Source organism: Pocillopora verrucosa, chromosome 6 (assembly GCF_036669915.1).
Source record: "Pocillopora verrucosa isolate sample1 chromosome 6, ASM3666991v2, whole genome shotgun sequence".
NCBI classification, from domain to species: Eukaryota; Metazoa; Cnidaria; class Anthozoa; order Scleractinia; family Pocilloporidae; genus Pocillopora; species Pocillopora verrucosa.
This window is the reverse complement of record NC_089317.1, coordinates 15,552,596-15,576,099: the sequence shown is the minus strand read 5'-3', so window position 1 is coordinate 15,576,099 and position 23,504 is coordinate 15,552,596. Positions and strand designations below refer to the sequence as shown.

At 36.8% G+C, this 23,504-nt stretch overlaps 1 protein-coding gene and 1 non-coding gene across 3 annotated transcripts; both read right to left on the bottom strand.

Annotated features, from left to right (window-relative positions):
- Window positions 1–220: 220 nt before the first annotated feature.
- LOC131784027 (serine/threonine-protein kinase PAK 3) lies at window positions 221–22,569 on the bottom strand. Of its 2 annotated transcripts, XM_059100803.2 has the most exons (18): window positions 14,189–14,519; window positions 13,986–14,074; window positions 10,995–11,069; window positions 9,955–10,042; window positions 6,913–6,989; window positions 6,529–6,624; window positions 6,162–6,219; window positions 5,870–5,953; window positions 5,492–5,555; window positions 4,726–4,774; window positions 4,560–4,601; window positions 3,801–3,896; window positions 3,436–3,528; window positions 2,931–3,030; window positions 2,721–2,836; window positions 1,898–1,978; window positions 1,419–1,556; window positions 221–759 (listed from the first exon to the last, which is right to left on the bottom strand). In XM_059100803.2, exons 1-18 carry the CDS (start codon window positions 14,343–14,345, stop codon window positions 673–675), a joined length of 1,590 nt encoding a protein of 529 aa, XP_058956786.2. In that variant the 5' UTR covers window positions 14,346–14,519; the 3' UTR covers window positions 221–672. The 2 variants fall into 2 exon arrangements, with proteins under 2 accessions (XP_058956786.2, XP_058956785.2); XM_059100802.2 differs by lacking the exons at window positions 13,986–14,074; window positions 14,189–14,519 and adding an exon at window positions 22,190–22,569.
- Window positions 20,431–20,503, bottom strand: Trnat-cgu (transfer RNA threonine (anticodon CGU)). The gene has a single exon. It is a non-coding gene; the product is annotated as a tRNA-Thr (tRNA).
- Window positions 22,570–23,504: the final 935 nt, after the last annotated feature.

The window sequence follows — 23,504 nt, the reverse complement described above, 5'->3', positions numbered from 1 at the left end:
CGTGAAACAACTCGGCGCTCGCGTTTTTTCGCGTTGCATGCAGTTTTTTTGTTCTTATTAGAGCTCTCAAATATTCTTCTTAAGATATTATTCTTCAATTGATTAACTTTGTAATTGCTTTGGATGGGTTTAAGGCAGAGCGCACAACTACCCTCTCCAAACAGAAAACCATTTGATACATCTCTTGCGAACCTACCCTCAGAGAAGATATGACAACACATTCGTTTTTAGACCGGTTTTAATTGGTATAGAACAGGTATAAGCTGGTGAATCGTGGCTAGAATACCTGTACTGCAATTCTCTACCAGTAGTAGGAACTCTGTAGTTATTCTCCTACTCTTTCAAAATTTAAATTATTTGGTAATATTAATGAATATCTCGAAGATTTTCATATAGACAACGAGGATTCTATGAAAACTCAACTATTTTTCGACGATCCTCAAAGGCGCTAAAATATTGAATAAAATTTACAGAATAGACTATTAGAAAAAAAAAACTAAAACGCAATTTTTTTGTTACTGTACACGTTAAAGACACAACAAATGAAAAACCTACAAGTCTCGCCACTGAAATTAACCAATAAAAAATAAAATTTTGTGTAAAAAATAAACTCTAAAGAATTTCTGTCCGCTTTATTATCTAAGCTGGATAATTGTTGATTGACAGTTTCATTTATGAGTTTCTTGAGCTGGCTTCTTTCGATGCCAGAATTAGAGGAACCAAGCTTGCCAACGGCTTGGCTTGCTTTAAAAATGGGTGCTGAAATGGATTCAAATAAAAATAATGTAAATGATTGACTCATAGACCTCTTTAGCTGGTAAGTTTTGTTTACCCACACCTAGTCTACAGGGAATTCCCAGTTTTATTTTTTTTGTAAATTGTGCGTACACATTGGAGCACGTGAATAAGAGGAAATTAGAAGAAAACAGTTCTTTAGAGTACTATTACATGACCTGTTAGGAGTAAACAATACATACAAGCTAAACGGTCCATTCAGAGTGACAAATAGAAGAGTGGTTTAAGCCAAAATGGACGCCCACAATTAGACAGACAGGAAAGCGGACAGGCAAACAAACTGACAGATATCTAATAGAATAAAGAAGGATGAACCAACTGACAAACAGGATAACATAACAGATGCTAAAGGATAGGAAGACAGACCACAGACAGACAGACAGATGGACATACAGACACAGACCAACAGACAACACACATACACGGCCAGACAGACAGACAGATACAGACATGCAGACAGATAGACAAAGACAGATACAGATAGACAAACATACATAAAGACAGAGACAGATACAGACAGACAGACATACACAGCCAGATAGATAGACAAACATACAGAGAGAGAGAGACAGACAGAACTGTAAAATGTTCAAGCTAGACAGAATGTACATCGTGCACTCTACCTGGAGAAGCTCCCTAGCACCAGTTCTTTTATCTACATCCATTTCCAGTGACTGTGCAAGGAAATCCTTAAAAACTGGAGATAATTTATCAGGATGCGCTAGCTCTGGAGTGCCATTTGTAGCTATCAAATACAAAGCCTACAAAAATAATATGAGGTATGAGGTAATGTCAATCATGTGGGATGGTTTATCTAGGAACCTTGCAGAACCTTTCTAAAAACCCTCTTGTCCTGATTACTACTACTTGAAAATTGCTCAAGTCACCACTGCTTCCTGTAAACTATAGTTTTCATAAGTTCATTACTCTGGTGCAGTTCAAGGAATTAGTGCCCAGTGGTTATATTCTGAAGTGTGAGAGAAGGATCTCACTGCCCAACAGCATGAGAGGTGGAGCCCTAAAAAATGAGCCCCAGTCATCAATGGATTGCAACACTTTGCATTCACTTTCAACTGGGAACTAGAGATACACATGTACTTACCCTGAGAGGATTTTCATTCAAATATGGTGGTTCACCTTCAACCATTTCAATTGCCATAATTCCTAAACTCCATATATCCACCTATGATAACCATGAAAACATTACCTCACAATACATCTCAATGGACTGTTGACAGCATATAAGAAAAATTTAAGTCATTGCACTAAATGTTCCAAGCTGAATTTCACTGCAGACATGATCTAATACCCCACTCACACCAAAGCTAAAACGGGTTTTCAAGGTGTTTCGTTTGACACAGTTTCTAATTGGAGGAAGATGTAATTCAGTGAATACAAGGCCTACCAGGAGAATATTATTAAAAAAAAAAACTTCCAAGTACTCCCAACAAAAGTCCAACCTATGATATAGCATGCTTTAACACTGAGCTACAAGGACACTTGTGGCAAGCTAATCTGTTTAATTAGGTCCACAGTGACAAACTTCTTGGAAACTGCTGTTATCTTTTGAAAAGTTGCTCATACTAATTTTTTTCAACCTCAATTATAGCTCAACAAAAAAACAAGTTTGTGGTTACTTAAAACCACAAGAAAAAAAACTTTTTTGTTGTTTTACATTGCTGATTAGACTACACAAGTTTTGCTGGTGTATGAACTTGGTAATGTATGCCAAGATCGTTAAAATGTCCCATAAAGATGTTATCTTGCTTGTCAAATAATCATACAAAACACACCCAATAACCATCCAAAGTTGACCCTGTTATTTTGTATAGCTTTTGTGGTAAGAATTTGTGGCATTTAAGATGAAACAATCTTTTCTCCTGTATTTCTATAAACTAAACTAGAAGTTGAGGGTAAGGATATACCTTTGGACCATACTGTTTCCTTGTGACTACTTCAGGTGCCATCCAGTAAGGTGTTCCTACCATTGTGGAACGTTTGGACTGCTCTGGAGTTATTTGAGCACAGAAACCAAAATCAGCTAAAAACAAAATACAGAAAAATTTTGTCAGTATGACATACATGAACATCCTAAAATAACTTGAGACACAAGAGTTTGTTTCAAAAATCCTTACTCAGCTTGACTTGCCCATCCATTCCAAGGAGAATGTTATCACTCTTAATGTCCCTATGAATGACTCCATTGCTGTGCAGGAACTCAAGGGCCTGGAGGCACTGCAGATAAGTTTGATTCAGAGGAATAAGTACAAAATGTAACTGATTAACAAATACATTTCATACTGCCATGTGTTTAGTAAAAGATTACAGATGATGCCAGATGGTGGTAAGAACAAAAAAGTGGCACACAAGGCACAGCTGAGTGTGTCACTAATGTTCTCAACAAATATTTGTGTCTTTTGTAATCTACTACTGAGCAGACACAGGGCAACATAAAATCTATTTGTTTCATGTAGTAAAGAAGCACAAAATTGTTATTGGTAACATCTATGTATCTGTTCTCCAATAGATGTAGATAAGTAAGTGCCAAACAAAATGCATGCATATTTTAGATTACAGAAATTAGTATAGATAACCTGGCAGGCACTACAAAAGAACACAAAACACAACAGAAGTAGTTACCTCTCTTGAAACAGAAGCAATTTGTCCTTCATCCATACATGTTTCTGTGACAACATCAGTTAAAGAGCCTCCTGCTAAATACTCCATTACAACCTAAGAGAAAGGAAATCAATAAATTAAGTTTAGTGAACATGTTTCACTTACAATTTATGGTATTCAGTGTTAAAAGTTTCAGCCATAGTCAATATTGGAATGCTAATTTTTCTCAGCTCTCTAATACAAAGATTATTTTGACTATGTAAGGTTATTATCATTGCAATTAAAAATTATAATGGAAACCATCATTCTCTATCAAGAGACGTCCAATTTTCAGCAGAAAATTAGCAACCTGAATGTAGTAGTTTTTTCATATCTTTACAACTCACCCATAATTCTTCTCCTACAAGATAACTATCCACATAGTTCACAATGTTTGGATGCTTGTTCTCCCTCATCACAAGAATTTCATTGATAATTAACTCCTGCAATCATAACAAGAACAAATCATCATTCAATAATGACACATTCAATTTCTGGATCGTACACAAATACAATAAACAGGAATGATAACAGCAAGCCAACTAAACAAAGCAACCAACCATAACCCCCACACAGCTTCAAAACCAAGATACAGTTTACCTCCTTTCTTAAATGAGATGCATATTGTATAGTGGATATAACATGGAGGGAGATATCGAAATTTCTCTTTGAATGTTGAAAAATATTTCAAGACTGAGCAAAACAATAAAGTGAAATGTTTTTCAACACAAGAAGAGAAATTTTGTATCTCCAAGTAACCATGTATTGTTTTTTTTTTAATTATTATATAGACACTAATGAAATACTAGATCGTTTCATTTTAATTAGTAGAACATATCACAACTAAAAAATGGAAGGAGTATGAAGCCTGTAAAGTGCGAATGAAATACAAAATCATACTGTAGTGCAGTAAAGGGCTTTAATAAAAAAATAATGGTCTTTAGAATTATTCAGTTAGGTGTGATTTTTATTTCTAACCATAACCACAGTAATCTTTTCTGTGAGAAGACAACATACTACCTTCACATCAGAAGGTATAATGTTTTCTGCATGAAAGCTCACTTGATGTTTTATTAGTGTTTATATAAAAAAACAATAGTATTTACCTTCTTTGGTTGCTGGGACAAGTTCATTTGTTTAATAGCCACCTAAATAAAATTATGATTGAGGTTAAAACAAAGATTCTACATAACTTTTTGATTTCTGTGTAGAGTCACAGATAAAGATTAAACGTTAAGTACTAGAGTTACTATCTTGGGTGTTTCATTATACCTCATGTCCTGTAGCCACTTCAATTGCTGTGTACACTGTACCTGATGCCCTGCAAGAAAAAGTCAAATCAAGTTGCTTGGTCTACAATCAAAACTGCACCTACCACCCTGAAGCAACTTAAGGTTACTTCCCACCTTTGTGGGTGCACTTTGAGGAAAAAATGTGCACTAGTTTTACTTAAATCCTAGCAAACTATACTCAGAAGAAAGCTCAATAACAGCAGATTACAAGAAAAATATAATTGAAGGGACTCTTCTTTAAAGGAAGTGTTAGGAGCCGGTAAGGCATGGAACGACTGAAGGTTCTGCTATTGAATTTATTGGCTATCGAATGCCACAGCACAAGCGAATTGTCTGTACAGTCTTATTCACAAGTCATCAATCAACGAAAGTGTGTCAGGCTCTATTGATGTTCTGATTGGTTGTTTAGACAGCATCTTAAGTTGGAGTAGCTAAAAATATGTAAGGCCTGTTGTGTAAATGGATGCCACTGGACAAATATTTCAAATATCAAAATTTCCCAACACCCTTTTGTTTGCCATTATTCCTGAAATATTTTAGCAAAATTTGATGAAAATTGGTTAAATCTATATACCCTACAAATTCCCTAAAAATACAGAGGAGATCTTGTAAAAAAATATTTCCTGAAAGCAAATCATTAACTAGGTAATAAAATAACATTGATGCATCCATCTCTACAAGAAAATTTAAAATTAAGCACTTCTTACAGTTCAAAATGCCACCTACAAAGAAAGAAGTATACTTACCCCTGCCCAATCTTTTCAAACTTTGTATATTTCCTTTTTGGATCACCAACACTAACTATGGTACCTGTAAGTTGTTATGAATGATGTCAGATAACAGAGATATACATACCCACTAAGGTCTCTGTTACAATTACTTGTACATGTCATCCTGTATTAAAATGTTACCAGTTGATTCATTTTTCATTAAAGATAGATTTGACTACATATACTATCAATAAAATAATAATAATGCAACATTTACACTTTAAGAGTACAAAGAAGTTGGAGCCCGCAATGCACATTTTGCATTCATATTTTACATTGTAACTCTTGTTGACTCTAAAAATCTTCCTATGATACACCTAAGCAAACTTCATTGGAACATCTTGAGAAACTTACGTAGTCTAGCATGGATCTCCTCATCAGACATCTTTTTCTTCTTCCTGTCTCTCGTTTGAGCTCTTGGTTGATCATTTGTGGGCCCTGGAAGGAAAAAAACAAAACAAAAAAAAAATTACGTTATTCAAATATCTTCTTCTTGGAAGTTTTTCAAGCCAATTAAGCTGTTGGCAAACTATAACTACATCTGCAAACTGCACTGACTAATCAGTCTAAAAAATGATACCCTCTTCTGTTAATTATAAAATTCAAGAGTTTGTCATTTATTCAAAATCAAAATAAAATCTGAAACCTTTTGGAGTTTCCTCTTCTTTAGTTGCTGGCTTTGTAGAAACTTCATTAGGAATGTACTAAAACATGAAAAAATTACATATTAAAATTAGAAAATTGCTTTGTTTTCATAGCCGTACAATAAAGTACATGCAGTTTTGGTCTTAATAAGATTATTTGTTTACAAATGCATCTCTAAAAAATGCACAATGTACCATTACAATTTCCTGTTTAGTGGGACAGATTGTGTTAAAAAGACTTGTAACACAACCTTGAAAGCACTGCCTTGTGTGCCAAGCACTAGAAATTCCTATTCATTAAAGAGCAGCTGGAATCATTTGTTCTCATGCAACAGTCACTCTTAAGGATGAAAGTGTTAAGACCCATACCTTAGACTTAGTGTGTTCTGGCCTTGATGGAATTGCTGGTGGCACTTCTGGTTCAGAATTATTTGGTCGCTCACTATGATTCTCTGCTGCCAATGTCTGATGATAAAATAAAATAATAAACATCAAATGCACCAAACCATTATGAACACAAGGCTTACTGCAATAACTTAAATTTTCCAAAAAAAGAGTTTGTACCAGGCAACACTTCAAAAAATTAAAGTGAGTTTGCTCACTTTTTTAAAATCAACCTGAAGTCACTTTCTTTCTTAATTTCAAGAACTACATGTAGTATTCAAATGCACTAAAACCATCAAAAGAGCTTCCATTTTTTACAAAATTTACATGTGAAGGTTCTAAAAGGAAACTTCGATGTCTGTATCTTACAGGTGTTGGAGTGGCATGTGGAGGGAGGGGTGGAGCATAAGTGTGGTCACCAATCTCAGGGCGTGTCGCTGTTTGACCTGCATGAGAAACAAGAAAGAATCATGTTAACTCAGCCTAGACCATCTGGCACAAAATTATCCATCATGATCAAATTATATATAGTTTGAAGTTGTGTGGTTATGTGATGAAGGCCATTGGACTTTTCAAGAGTCAGATCCTTTATATGAACAGCTTACTTAGCCACTTGACTGGATTTGTGTCTCAGAACTCTTAAGTATAACTCTGGCTTTGAAATTTTTGAGTGGCCAACTGAACTACATCTCATCCGGCCTAACTGCAGTCATATCCAAAATGCTCTTCTTTAAAAGATGTACTAAACAACACACAACTTCCAATTCTTTCATGACTCTTATTTTCCAACAGAAGACTCCTCTTTAATTCACTCCTTGGGTGCCTACATGGTGCACTAAGCAGGCCAAATTTTTTATGACTATGCCTTCACCATAACAGCGAAATCAAAACCTAAAATACCAAGTAGTGAAGGTGCAAAATAGTTTTAAAGTGCTTGTAGATATCTGGTTTTTGTAATCTTTAATTCTGGAATCAAACTGATAATGTAGCCCAGCAAAGAACTGATATCATTAACTATTGTATATTTCCCCTGCTTGCACAGATTCCACTAAGAACAATGAGGAAGACACATTAAAAAACAGATGGCTACAAAAAGGAAAATGTTTATGTCCTTGCAAACAATTACCTTGGATGACTGGAAAACCAAATAGCTTGAAAATAACTGTTGTAATACTCATCACCTTAAGAAGATCTGCACATTTTTTTTTTAATTTAGGAACTTAAAAGTTGATATACATTGGTTTCAAGTTCACCATCTACTTGAAATCAGAATTTAAAGTAAATTTTAGCTTAATCTTTTATGTTACAAATTTAAAAGTAAAACTAACCCCCTTTTGTGTTTGTAGAACAATTCAGAGGAAACTTTTCAAGAAAGGAAACTTTAACATTTGATGTCGTCATTACCATCTTAACATTAAAAAATTGTTCAAATATTAACCTTTTCAGGTGTCAATTTGGTCTGCAAATTTAAACCCCTGAGAAAATTGCCTGTACATTAAGACATGTGGAAACTCTATATTTAGTTTTTTAAGGCATTTACCACACAGAGCAACTTTCAAGGTTAAATGTTTATCATTTATTTTGTTTATTTCAAAAAGAAGTCAGATGCTGACTTGGAATTCTTACCAGTTTCAACACCATTTCTAAAGAAATCCTGGCATGCACACATTTCTCCCGGTTTAAAAAGTGATAAACATGCAACAAAAACAATTTGACTTGCGATTTCTCTTATGAAATCTGACAAAAAGCTGATGATAACACATGCACAAGAAAGCGATGAGCTGAATTGATGAATGGTTATGATGCTGATGATGCAAGAATCCAGTAGCCCACGCATCTGCCTTCTTGCCCCTACAACCAGCTTGTTACCCTGAACTTGGCACAAACTCATTAGTAAGATCTTATTATTTCACCTCACAGTAGAAGCCACTGGCACAGGAAGGAGCGTTATCATAACTAATCTTGTTCACTTGTGGATGATGATTAGGGAAAGCTTTAAATTTGGGTTAAAAAATTTTAAGGAATTACTTCATTGGTAACAATAGTTACATTAGAACTAGAGAGAAATACCTTGAGAATCAGAGGAGATGCGTTGTGAATATTTATTAGTGGAAGATAAGTGTGAGTTCATGGTCAATTTCTCAAGTTCATCGGCTAGGGAGCCTGGTGATGAGCCTGTAAGCGAACTTGAAGTATCTGATTGAGAGGTAAGAAGAGCTCGTGTCGGAGAAGGAGACGACAACTTTCGCTCCTCTTTATTGGCTCTTCTTCTTGTCTCATCACTTGTTGAACCAGGAGATGGTAACGATTTCCTGCGTTTCTTTGAATTCCTTCTAATTATTAATTTCAAGCTGCTTTTAGACGAACGTTTGCTTTTAGAAGAAGTACAACTAAATGGTGAACAAGTTATTTTCAAATCTGTAGGGTCTTCTAGGGCAGATGACGTGTGCCGTGGGCTACTGGATGCTGAGGCTGACATGTGACGTAAGGGCGGCACAGTATCATTTGATGAACTGAGATCTAATCCCTCACTAGAAGTTGCTACAATAGAATACACATATCAACCAAACATTACAGGTAATCTTTCACTTCTTGTAATTGTATTTATCTTTTGGTCAGTGTTTAATCTTAAGAAAGATCTGAAAATCAAGAAGCTGCAAATTTATTTTAATTTATTTTGCTTCTGTCAAGTTGAACAATATTTCAGACAAAAAAGAGGAAACAAACTGGAGGGGACCATTCCAAATTATGTTTAGCCATGTAAAAGCTTGGTTGCCTTTATGATACTTTGCCCATGCAACTTTATGATCCACATTAACCTTTTTCAATGACTTCAGTTTCACATTGTTGTGTCATGACATGGTAATAATAATAACACTGATTTAATAATGTTTCTATTTCAAGATTTAAAATTCAGTCAACCAACTAAATAGTACAAGTACATCTCACTCTGCAATTTCTGACTTTCTATAACTCTGTACAATTTGAAAAAAACACTGGCCAGTAATCCAGAGAGAGAAGTTCCCTTGCTGGGCAAGTACCTCCCCTAAGCCTATTACCCAATGAGCACTTGCCAGATAAAAGCCTTACTTATCTTTAACTCAAAAGGGTGTGCTGCATTTGTTATAATTTGCTGGCCATAACTGCACAAAACCTTTTCAATTAAGTGTGCATACAGATCATAATGCAAACCTGAACTACAGATTCCTCATCACCAAAAATTGGTGCTCTGTTAGAACTGATGAATCATCCCTTTCAACTCACCCTGATCCAAGCATGCTGTTACACTGCCTCTAAACTAGATTGCAACTATTAATGTATCAAAAAGAACAGCAAACAGGCTGCTCATACAGGGGAACAATTATCACCTTCACAACTACAATTAGGCATCCAGAACTAGATGTTACCTACCGTAAGGCTTTGACACTGTCATAAATTTAGCATTTGTTTCTGCTTGATACTTTCCCCCATCATAAAAATTCAAGACATCAAGAACAGCCTGGAAGTCACCAAACAAATAAGAATTTGAGGTTGAACATAAAAAGATAATTATATAGACACTAACATTTTGTTTGAGTATCCTGAGATACATATACAATGTTTATCTGGAGGTTGAAATACAAATGTGCATTCTAATTTGTTAGCATTAAAAAAGAGCAGTTGCCATTGCACTTAACCATCAACTTATTTACTAACTTCTCAGCTATTTCATTTTGAAATATGAGTTACATGTACGAATAACATCACTCATTGAGCATCAACTGCAGAACTATTTTGGAAAATTTAAGAGGTCAACATTATGTTATGTAGCTCTCGCAGTTCACTGTCAGCCTCTGGTAAAACTATTCTGCCCATGTTGACCATCAGTTCCCTCTGCATCCTAAACTTTACAATTAAATACAAGGGCTTGCAGTTAAACAAAAGTGAAAACCTTCATACAATCAGTGAAAAATAATTTCCACCACACATCAACATTAACAACCTCCTTATTTATCATTTTCATCCCTGTAGCTGTCTTATATCTCACCATTTTTGACCCCTTATCACCCCATCCTCCACCAGGAAAAAAAAATAGAAAACATAGTATCCTGTCGCATGTGGTCATAGCTACTAAAAACAACATTACATGAAGGCTTACAAGCTGTGTATAAGTTGTGATATTTGCTGTACCACAGCTATAGTGTGTTTGCACTACTCAAACACTAAATGACTACTTTTTTTTCCAAGCAGTTAGTAGAAAAGGTTGAACTTATTTAAGATGTATTTGATTTGCAGTGGTGAAAGTGGAAATGTAAAATAAAGGCAAAAAAAAAATTAAATCCTTGATAAGTACCCCCCCCTAAGAGCTCTTTGTCTAATCAAGTGGCCCTTGTCATACACTAAGAGCACTCTCTTGAAACAATTAATTGCTTATTGCATGATGCACATGTTACAAATTAAAAATTACAAACCTGAGGATTCTTCTTCTGCTCAGCTTGAGTGATGTTTGAAGTGTGAAGTAGTCTTGCCCATGCTTCAGGCATTCCCTGATAAACAGACACATTAACTCATCAATGGATGGTAAGAAAATCTCAAATAATTTACATATTAAAAGACAGTTGTTCAAACCAGACAGCTCTCTCTGCTTTGTTTAAAACCAAACTGGCTTTACAATCTACACAATAATGAATTGTAAATTATTTCAACTCTTTTCATATCAAGCATTACGCATTCCATACAGAGGGCGTGACTTGCAAACCAATTTGAGGATCCACCATAAAAACAAAATGACTAAGTGCAGGATGACACTGTTGCACTAAACAAACCACAATATAATGTATACTGACTACTAGCAAAATTTTTCTGTATTGTCAAAGTGTGATCACATCAAGTCACAGAAAATAACAGAATGAGGTCAGAGAAACAAACTTTTTGTCAGAGCCTAGAAACTTGTATAACTATCTATGACTATTTTGCACACATTTGGGTGAGGAATACACTTCCAATCAATCACAATCCATAATGGGTATATACATGAGTTAGCAGTCTGGAGGAGTCTGGTAATGAATGCTTCCTTTCCTGGTGATTCTTTTGGTTAATGTCAATACCTTGTGACTAGTAATGACAGTGTGAGGTTTTATTAAATGAAGATACACTTTACTACCAACTCTCCCATGGACCCATTCTAACATTTAAAGATGATGACAACCAGGCAAAGTATACAATACTGGATCACCTCAAAATATAGATCCACATAGTCAATATCTATTCAATCATGAAAATTCTATTTCCATGCAACATCAAGCTAAATGTAAACGAATCAAAAAAAAGTGTCTGAGGTTATCTCCTCGTAATAAATTTGAATGAGTGATTTTGTGAGACTATGATTAACATATCTATTCTTCTACTCCTGCAGGAAAAAAAATCTTGTTAAATAAATTGTATGAATAACCATCTACAAATTCATATTTACTGTATTAAGATGTTAATTTTCCAATAAAAACTTTAAAAGTAACTCGTGATATAGCTAGTATGGGTTGAAACCAAGCTGCAGTATTTAGCTCACATTCTGCCAAATCTTATCTACTCTTATCAGAGAAATTGTCTCTTAAATTCTGAGTATAAATTTATGAAAACCTCCTACAACCCTATCTCACCCAATTTTAGGATTGGATGAGAGCCAAACTTCAGGTAAAAAAGAATATTTATAGTTACATAACAAAATGACTAGTTCATGATGTAGACTTGTCACGCCGTAAGATTAAAAACGGAACAGGCATAATTATCATTTATAAGCACACAAAGGCATACCATCAACTGCTTGCAAACTGCCATGACAAAAGGTGATCAATATATGTATTTTGTTTTACTTATCATCCCTTGAAATGCAATTTTATTGAACATCATATATCACATAAACTGATGTTTCTGTGCTGAAAATAAGTAGCACTGGGTAAGACACAACATCAATGTTCACTAAAGTTCTTTATCAAACAGTGATGATAAATTACAATTTAAGGTTCAACGATGAGGAATTCCTTTGATTTCCTAACCACAATGTGTTAAATACAGTAAATACTGCAAGCTAGTTACGCAGGCACATCTCTCAAAATATTGTTTGAAGAACTAGGAGACAAGTTTATCCAAAAAATCAAACCATTGTCAAGGCTGTCTTCAATATTCTTTCCTTTTCCTGAGTCAATAGTTTCACATGAGAATTTAAAAGGATTCTTGTCAAAGTCAGTGACATTTAAACAGTGATATCCAAAGTATTTTGGCTTACTTTCAGTAAAACACAAGACCACACTTGAGTTACAACATACTTAATTATGAAGAATGGAAATATACAATTCCAACTTTTTCATAAGGGTGAGAATTTCCCACCTGCCTAGACAGAAATTATCAATGCAAGATTTAGATCATGATATTTGAAATTAAGGGCATCGATTTCTATACGTCTAAAGCAAGACTGAAAGGCTGAATTCTTATAACACAGATCTACTTAAGTGTAGCAATTTAAAGATTTCACAAGATTTTTAAACACAAACAAATCTTGAAAGGAAGTCTATGCACCTGTTCTGATGGCAAGTTTGGAATTTTGCATGATAGCAGCGTCGATATGATAAAAAGGCTTTTATTTACGACTTTATGGAAGCTGAACACAAGATCACAATTGAATGGGTTCCTGTTTCAAAATCACGCCATATAATGCACAATGTACATTGCAGAACATGTCACTTTATGATTCGGTATAGCACGAAACGTTTTGACTCCGTAGAGAGTAGAACACCGCAGCGAAGAAGCTGTTGTATTATGCATTTCATTTTCATACTAGACCTTCTCTCTACAGTTGCTATCGATTTAATGGCAGACGAGTTTGTTTGCAACTTTCAAGAGCGAGCAAACATCTGGTTTCATAAACTCCTAAAGAGCTTGATCAATGAATTCAAATACCTGAGGTTTTACACTGATCAATATTCTTACCCAGCTAACTATGGCCTCCTACTATGAACGGCTTCAAACACCAACATGAAAGTATCAGCGGTGTAGACAATGAACTCAGTAAGACTGCGGTAAATGGACAACGTACAGCAAAAAGTAATTCTGTTCTTGAGGCAGTAGAACTGTCGAATGACCTGGTCTAAGCGAAACCAGGAAGACCGGCGAAGTTCTTCAAATTTTCAAGACAATACAAGCAACTCTTACTCTGAAACGAATTTCTCTTTAAAGCTACAAGGCAAACATTAAGAAAGAACAAGGACTAAAGCACCGTTGACGAACGACCAGCTCAATCCAAGCAACGGCATGAAACGGTTCGTGATGTCTGAATTAGTCGACACCACTTCAAAGCACTACGATTGATTCATCAGGAAAGCAGCTGACAAATTCGAACGAAACTCATTTCGGTTTGAACACAACACGGTGTAAAATTCGGTAAAATAAATCTCAAATTTGCAACTTACCGTAAATTCAGACGTCACTGGATCGAAACCCACGTGAATCGTGTGCTCGAACTGAGTCGGGTAGGAGATCTCTGGCTTTTTCTTCGAATCTAAGACATTCAGTAGTTATGTTATCATATTAAAGAATCGACGCCAAAAACAAAATTTTCCTTTAACTGTCAAACCATTTTTCGACTTTAAAGTAGTTAAGTTACACAGCTTACATTTCTCGTCGCCCTTAAAGAACCGAAATGTGGCTGCTTTCTTCTTCTTCTCATCAACAGGAGCACTCGGCAAAGGCTTCGAAGCAGGCGACATGGAAGAATCTTTCGTGGAAGTAAGACGCATAGGAGGGGCCGGCGGCCTTTCTTCGTCCGACATGTTGATTCAAAAAATTATCTAGCCGCAGAAATAGAGCTCCTCTAATTCAAAAGTTCTTATTCTATGGAACGCCAACAAAAATTCCGGCACTGAGAACATGCGTACCTCAGAAGTTCATAGTTTCACCGTTCAGTCGCAAGGCTGTCAGGGATGGTTTCATGACATTTGCGAGGGCGCCCTCCCACTCATAGCACGGAAGGTACTGGGTACTACAATCATTATTTTTAGCCAATCACAATACAGGATAACATCGAAGAGTTTCCGGTTACCCAGAATATTTTCGCGGACCTTTTGAAATTAGTCATCAACGAAGTATTCTTCTACACATAGGCCGGGCCGGCCTTAGACGGTCCCTTTCCAGGCCCATATAGAGTCTTCCAACCCACGTCTGACTAATTGGTACATTGATTTGTGCTATTTTCTACAGAGTTTCCCCTGTTCGATACCAGGACTTCCTCAGTCCACTTAGTCAAGGAGTACGTAAGAAATGGTGCCGTGCCGCGCCTTCAGGTAGTCTGGTCAGTGGCTGATCCCCACGGCAACGGCTGCATCCGTAACTCTTGAAATTAAAACGAAATTCGCAGAGTTTCCTTGATGTTAAAACAAGGCATCCTGTTGTTTAACTTCTATGTTTACTCCGTTTAATACCGTTAAACAATGTCCCTTTGTTCGTGGACAAACAGCAATAAGTTACGTAACAAAAGGATACTGTTGAGAGGCGTGAAATATTCAAAATGGGTTGATTGTGATCGTAGGTTGTGATGCGATCGAGAATTTGATTTTACAATTGGCGCAACAATAAAGCGACAAGACCAAACTTAAAATATTTTAATAAATCAATAAATAAATAAACTGAAAAAAAATTTCAATTGAAACTTTTTGAAACATTTCGCTTTTAACGTCACGACAAAAACCCATAAGAGACCTCTGATGCTGATCATACGGTAATCCTTTCCGGTCACGCTTCGGCTTAAAGGACTTACAGCGTTCAACACAATTAATCAGCTGATAACTCGCAGTTGTATCATCTGTTTTAAAAACTGAGTAAACTAAATACAACCAACTCACCCAACCTCACTTCCAACCCCTGCTTTTTGTTTTGGCAGGAAAATGCGAGGATGCATGAGAAAGGGAAGGATGGGTGCTAGTTGAAGTCTTGACTTTGTGGCAAATATAGAGGGAAATCACATTACTTTTATTTATTCCTTTTTTTAATTTAAGTCATTTATTCATTGGTGAATTATTTCAATCGTTTGTCTATTGACTCTCTCAGTTCTTTCATCTGCTCGATGTTTGTCCTATCATTACTTTCGCCCACTCGGTAGGTTTGGTAAAAGTTTTTGTTCCCTTATTTCCCAGTTTTTTCGTTGATTCATTCAAATAAATTTGTTGAAAGTTCCTTAGCCCATTCCTTCCATCGCCTCGTGGCAAAGTGTATACGGGTATCGAAGCGACATAATTGCTTGACAATAGCTTCCATTCTAGAAGCGGCATAAATCTAAATATTCATGTTTAGAAAATAATTGAAGAGAGTCGAAAAACATGCACGAATATAGAGATCACAATCTTTGACTCGATTCAGTGATAGGTTTATGATCTCAAACAAGGAGTCTCTATAACCGGGCGACTGAAAATCGAATGATTTCTATTAGTTACATGGGCCAGGGAAAGACCCGGTAAAGTTTCCGCACAGCTCCATACTATTGTAAAACAAATCTGTTTTCCTAATGGAAATGTATTGTTTTTGTCATTGTTTTCTCTATTCAAGAACTGAATGCACAATTTAGCATGGGGCTGTGCGGAAATTTTACCGAAAGACCCTCTAACATTGAAATATTTGTAACAGTTTAAGACGGAATCTTACAAGTTTACGTTACTTAGGAGTAGCGTGTTTTATAATTCATTTAGGTATCTTATCTGTTTGATGTTTTAATCTTATCACAGCCCAATCGGTTTTATTAGACCTCATTATCTAAAACCCTTTTAGAGCAAATCAACCTAGATTGAGCAATTAGAGATTCTTCTTGCGGCCATCAAAGGAAAGTACCTATAAAAATGCCTGCAGATTAAAGTGGATCCACCTTTTCAACGGCAAATGCGATTGGAAACCTGGGTGACTTTCCAACCAGATAAAACTAGCGATTCTTTGATTAAAAGGGCAGCAATACATTCAATAAAGTTACAAGTTATAGGAGATGTAGCGACGCATCCTTCAACAAATGGATGAGCCAACGAGCTGAGAGTGTTTGAATCAGTGTAAGGATTACTGGCGATACTCGTAACAAAACGAATACCATCTTTCATCGTTACATCCACGGCCGAGCTTAAAATGTATCATTTTTCATATCCTACCTACTCGCACATATTTTGTTCCCACGACAATAGTGGTACAAGATCGAAACTGGGTACTAATGATGGAAAACTGATATATGATGCATAATTTTTTTAACACATTGCGGTGGGCTCAAAAAGGAGCAATTGCTTTGCTTGTATAGGATTTCTATCGTAAAATAATTAGAACTGATGACAGCTGCTAAGAAAGTCCATAAATTGCTCACCGACTAGTCCAATCAAGGATACCCACGAGCACGTGGCTGAAAAATATCAGCAAACAGTTATTAGCTGATAATCCCGTCCGAAGTGATTTTGCCGGGAAAACTGGCGGTTGCTTTGGCGCCCGAGAAAAACAAAGGCGCCATAACTGTAAAGACAAGCAGCGGAAATATTACCCTTCCAAGCCTCTAGTTCAAGTGTACACAGCGGTTCGCGACTGGAACCCAAGCGCAAACAAACCCGACGTCTAGATTTGATATTTGTGCAGTTTGAGTTTGTGACAGAGTAGGAACTTGATTCGGTCTCACAGATAAAAATTATCAGGGAGAGATAGTCAGCTCAAAGTTCAAACTGGCGGTTTTTGAAAGACAGTTTGTAAATTTTAATATGTTTTTATTTGGAAGCCGCACATGTTATCTGAAACAGGATAATGCCTCCTCAAAATTTGTCCTCAAAATTTCCTCAAAATGTCCTCAAAATTTCAAAGTTCAAAGCATCGCTTCTCGGTCAACTGTCTAACTTTTGGGAGATATTTGATTCCAAGGCGTTAAACCTTGATTTATCAGCCGGCGGAACGGGCTTATTTACCAAATAACGGCCAGTCATAATCCTTTCAACTTGAATTAAAAATAATATTGTCACACCGTGAGGAAAACACTCAACATAAATAAACTCTTACTTAGTCAGGTTATTTGTATCGAAAAATAGGATAGTGACACGCGCAAAACAGTGAGGAAACAAGGCACAACAAATCAATTTTAGTCATAAAAAGTGAAGTACGGGGTATTTCGAAGCATATTTAACGATTTCTGTAACATAAAGCGGTTTAAGTCAAGGGAACAGAATCTCCGGTTTCTCTCTCGACAAAACTAGCAACGGAAATTCCATTGCAAAATCTAACTTTTTTATCATCTACTATCATCATTTCGAAGCGGTTGTCCATCGCAGGTTTCCGATCACTGAGGTCGACATTGAAATATTTCAGTAAAAGTTATATCTTTGTGCTTTTGCGCATACTTCTTCAGTTCTTCTCTATTCTTAAAGGCTTGAAGATAATAAATACCCCTTGACTCCTGTTAGCCTTGCAAAGAAGTTGACCTACATAAGCCTTAGGTTTGCCCTAATGAAAACACAAAGCACGAGTTTTGGAAAGAACTTCTCATGATCACTCTTAAAGAATTAATAAACAAAAACTTCCAATTAGAATTGTTTGCTGTCTAACACTCCTTCCCCGATAATTTCAGTATCAACGATGTTTTTTACCGGCGTAATTAATTTGTATTTATGGTGCGATTTTATTTATTCTGAGATGTGAAATTGCTGGAGTTGCCAGCGTTTACAAATTGTCGTTCAGTCAGGATGTACACCGCAACAAAGTCGTTCGAGAGATTTCGGCAGCCGAAAAGTGAGGAGGATGAGAAGAAAAGTGTTGATAACGCAGTGCCGAAAACAACAGCTTATAAAACCAAGTGGTCGTGTACGGTTTTCGAGGAATGGAAACAGAATCGATTAGTGAAGTCCTGTACTTTGGAACCCGGCGGCCTTTTCACTTTGAAGGAGTAGAAACTTTGGACACGGCCATTACAGATATGTCTGCATGCAGTGTGAACTACTGGCTGTCGAAGTTTGTTCAAATGTTTTTGTCAACAGGCTTAAATAGGAAAATGAAGCATTGTAAAAGTAAGGTTACTCGTGAGTAATAAATATTCATTGATTTTGTGCAAGTTGTCAGTGTGCATATTTAGTGGTATATACCACTCTCACTGGAGAGTAGTATACATTTTTTCATTGGGTATCCAAACACAAGCACTTGATGAAGTATACATCTTGTGGTTGGTCGTTGACCTCATGAATTATCAAAGAGTTTGAGAAGTGGTTTATGAAGGTTTCGCCCCATTGCAAGTTCGCCCCTTTCCACGGTTGCGAGCCGCCCCCTAAAGTAAAACAAGTTCCCTCCCTCCTTCACCTGTTCGCGTCCAATTGTCTCGACTCGTTTCCTTACTGTAGAACATAATGCTATTCTGTCGAAAAGGGGACCAAACATTCAGGTACCTATAGAAATACTATGTAAAATCTGTCAAGGAAATGCCTCGCAAGTGTGGATGTTATAAGGTTTCTTTACAGGAAGACAACGCAGTTGGCTGAGGCAATAATGTATACTAAACTAATATCATATCTCAAGATCATTTATACTTTATAGACACCAAATTTTACCGTAAATTCACTGAACTTGTAAATAAATGTCGATCACGTGATGAGGTCGTCCGGATATATGAATCGAACGGGCCATTGTAAATAGCACTGGATTTTTTCCATGTCATCCTGAGCGGAAAACATCATCTGAGGAAAGGAAGTTCTTTTTTTCTTATGTTAGTCATTTTTTAATCTGGTTCCTTCTGACTGGTTAGTCACTTTCGCCTTGATGTTCGCGGAAGGAGAAAAGACTATGGCCAGTCTCGGCCAAACGTAACGGTACAGGCTGAGATGGTGGTGAATAAACCAGATTGAGCAGGGATCGATCACATCATTTGGCGTTATTTACATTGCATAGAGAGTTTGCACAACTGAGATGGAGAATGTTTGGACAGGAATTGTCGTCTCATTTATTCGTAGTAGTAACGGTGTTTTCAAGCTGCAGCCAATACCGATCATTCTCCACCACAGTATGCGCAATTCACGGTCTCAACCTGAGGCGGCGTTGGTTTCTTCACGTTTCGCCGATACGGGAGCGCCGATCCATCGTGATGATTTAAAAAATTTGGCGATAGAAACACTATGCTGTTGTGGCTGTAGACTGAAATGGTTACCATCCATTCTTAACGCAGACTTACTGAAGAGGCAATTTTACAAAAGAAAAAGGAATCCTCGGTAGATTCCTTAGCTGCGCTTCTGACTTTGCCAATTGTAAAAATAAGACGAAATTGCCGTTTCGGTGGACTAGCTGTCGGTTTTATTAGTGAAGTAGTAAAAAAATATATTTTTCAAATAAATGGGAATAACTAAGCTCTCTTGTTTGGGCAGCACACCTGACAAAATAGTTTTCCCAAAAACTTTGATCAAGAGAGCAATGTTATTGCATCACGGGTGCAAGTCATTCTAGCCTAGTCCAAGCAAAATCGTTAAACTTGGACGATGGGGACCCACGGCTGAACCCTATCACACTATGTTTGCCATGAATGGCTTGTGCTACAAATCATGCAGGGCGCCAGCTTTTGTGTGATCTGTTACAGGATCTTGAAAAAATAAGCCGTTATATCTCTTTCGGTGGTATTCATCGTCCCATATCTGTCCTTAATCATCCGTTAATCCTCCTTAATTTGCTCTTATTTAATTGATATGTTTCTGCACCAGGAAACTGTTCTGGAATATGGTGTAATTGTTTCCACTTTATTTTACACGACCATGGCCATTTTCCCACGTGGAAAAAATCAGTCAAATTCTTCTGACATAGTATATATTGAATATGAAAGCAATCTTCGCAGCAATGAACACTACTTGAGCAGTAGTGAAAATAAGGCCTAAAAAAAAGTTCAAGCCTGTACGGGATTTGAACCCATGACCTCTGCGATACGGGTACAGCGCTCTACCAACTGAGCTAACAAGCTTAAGTTGGTTCCAAATAAACCCGTGAAGTGGTGAATAAACGACTGTGAATATATGAAAGTCATACATTTGAACTGCGGATAAAGACGTGAATATGAAAGCGATCTTCGCAGCAATGAACACTACTGCTCAAGTGTTCATTGCTGCGAAGATCGCTTTCATATTCACGTCTTTATCCGCAGTTCAAATGTATGACTTTCATTTATTCACATTCGTTTATAATATATATTATCAATCACAAAGGAGTATGCGAAGTCACAAGTTAGAATACAGCCAACTCAAAAGGCCCATGCAACACGTCAACGATTTGACATCCGTAAGCTTAGCGCTACACATGCCCATACAGCCTATTGGGGAACAAACTGCCTGTGTTTCAAGGCAAAAATGCAGTGTAACAACATGAGCGGATTGCGTCAAGGTAGTAATGCTTTTTCTCTGTGTCCATTTTTCTAACCCGTCAAAATCAGTCAAATCAGGCTCGTCATCTGAACTATTCCAACAGCTCTTTGCCTGCAGCTCGTTGTACCGTGAAAAATGCAATTACGCTTGATCGTTTTTATCGCATGCTTAGTGCACAGAGAGATCAATAAGTGGCTAAATTATTTAAGCTGTGAGAAAAAAACCCATTTTAATTAAATTACATGCATCTCTCAAAAACTGAACTAAAAGAACAATGACTTTTGTGCTTTCAAGTCGAGATGCTTTTGTTTCGTAGATTAATTCTGGTTTTCTGACATCAAAAAGAAAAATTCACCTGACAAAGACATAATTAGCTTAATTCCTTTCAAAAAATTTCTTTTTATGGTAATGAAATTAAAACGCTAAGTGTGACGCGCAGTGGTCGAGCAATAGGAAACCGTAAAATCACGACTGTCACAACAAACGCTGAATGTTTCCAGTTCGATAAGGCTTATTCTAACATTTTCAAACCTCGTTTATTTAGTTTTGTAGTATTGTGTTTCAAGTAAAATATTCACAAATAAACCCTGGTCTCAAGTCAATTAGTTCGTCTATCACTCCATAAGCCAAATTATCTTTTGTGTCTTTCCGGCTAAAATTGCGAGAGGTGTCTCATTCTTTCTCAAAATATGAAAATTACTGTTGGATTCCAAAGAGAGAAATACGCAGTATGCAAAAGTTTGACATGAAGAGCAACTTGCATTCTTTTGGTTTTCATAGCTGTGTTTTTAAAATTTGTCAGATTTGAAAAAACTCTCGGCTACCGTCCTTTGTTCATTGCCTTCAATCATGTTTAAACAAACACGATTACCCCCTTGCAGTTTCATTAAACATAATATTTAAACATCACGAGACATTTCAGTAAATTTGAAATCCTTCGCAAAGCAGGGCACTTTTAAAGTTATTCACAGTCTGCTCTGCTCGGATATTTAACAAACTGTAACTGATGCGACAAAACAAACCAATAGTATAAACAAAACATGGTACACGCGCAAGAAGGAGTTTGTTCCTTCACATAGGAGCGTTATTCTCGTATTATCAGATTGTATGCTTGCATCACTTGAGGCCTAAAAGCTTTCAAGGGAAAGGATTTTGCGATCATCTCAAGTGCAGCAGCAGAATATCATCCCAGCAAGCCACAAATCATTAAGAATATTGTGTGACAGTGTATTTCTCATTTCTGAAGCTCATTCTCGCATGTTTACAACATTTCAAACTAAACTTCGTACCTGAAATCCAGTTCTGTTGATATTGAGCTCGATCAGCGGAACACTTGACAACGGAGACTTATTTCCATGGTAGACCCTCGATTTTAGTTCTTCCCGGGGAACACTGACTTCTACGACTTTCGACCCACCATAACTCTGCTGTCGTTGGTTCGCGGATTTCACTTCTTTCACAACAAACAGACTTCCTGTATTTTGCCTCCTGTCCTGCTCAGGGGGCGAAAATTTAATCGTTGCTCTTACCACTGGGAACTGCATCTCAGAGGACAACGGAACTGGCTTCGTAACTCAGCCTATCGACAACCTTCTCCATGCCTGTTCGGCGAACAGCCGAGATGTATTTTTTGCCAAACTGTTCACAACGGAAGAAATTATGTCGCGCCTAATCAAGCATGAAATTAGAAGCACCTTTACTGGTTCAGTGACAAAGTACAAATTCTCCTTACCTTTGCAGTGTTTATACAAATGATAAACTGAGATTAAAACGTAGCTTATACTCACTCTTATTGGTCTGTCGGTGTAAAAAGCTGTTAAAACGGATCAATCGGGTAAATTCCTGTTGATTTATGCGCTACAGTTTAACAGTCATCTATTTTTAGTTGCTTTAGATGACTTGAATTAGCGGATGTCCCTGACAGCTTATCTCTAGAGGAAAGTGATATCCATATGTCACTGAGCAGAGCCATGGCAGGAAATAGCGTAGGTGTTAAGATCCAAGACAAATATTATTTCAGTAAAAGTGGTTTTGGGTGTGGATATGAAGTGATGAAAGTGAAATAGCTAAAAAGGAAGGCAAATGGCTGTTTTGCATTGAGAAGATCTTTCTTTTTTCGGCATTGGCAATCGATTAAATTGTCATTGTCTTTTTTATTCACGTGCATTGTTTGCGAGAAGTGACTAGGACAAAACTGCCTCATATCTGCTTTGTTCCAAACGCTTTTCCATTTTTAAACTGGACGAGCTTTGCTCACGTTATGGAAACTAACTTGTGTGGCTGAATGCTTAGCGACAGCCGTTTTATCAAACATTATCAGATGAGTGACCCCTGCATTGTCTCTCCAGGTGGTCTTTGCGGTCTTTATCTCCTGGCTAAAACTTCCTCACCCTGACTATTATGTTTATTCCTTTCATTTTTGACTCTCTACTTTGCAATGGAGGGCTTTTAGTGGGCTGACAACCACGTATAAAACAGCAGGAGAAAGTAAAACAAACAAATAAAAATAGATAGCCAGCTAGATGCGATTGAAAATTCCAAAAGGAAAAAATGGCGGAGAGAACCAAGATCTGTCTTGGCCGAAAGTGGAGGCACTTTCTCTCA

What these genes read in the sequence shown, in the direction of transcription:
- LOC131784027 (XM_059100802.2), bottom strand. Translation starts at nt 22,444, where the DNA reads ATGCAGTTCCCAGTGGTAAGAGCAACGATTAAATTTTCGCCCCCTGAG. An exon ending in AGCAGAAGAAGAATCCTCAG is followed by an intron (nt 10,043 to 10,994) that starts GTTTGTAATTTT and finishes GGTGACTTCCAG; the next exon opens with GCTGTTCTTGATGTCTTGAA. An exon ending in TTGCTTCTGTTTCAAGAGAG is followed by an intron (nt 3,031 to 3,435) that starts GTAACTACTTCT and finishes ACTTATCTGCAG; the next exon opens with TGCCTCCAGGCCCTTGAGTT.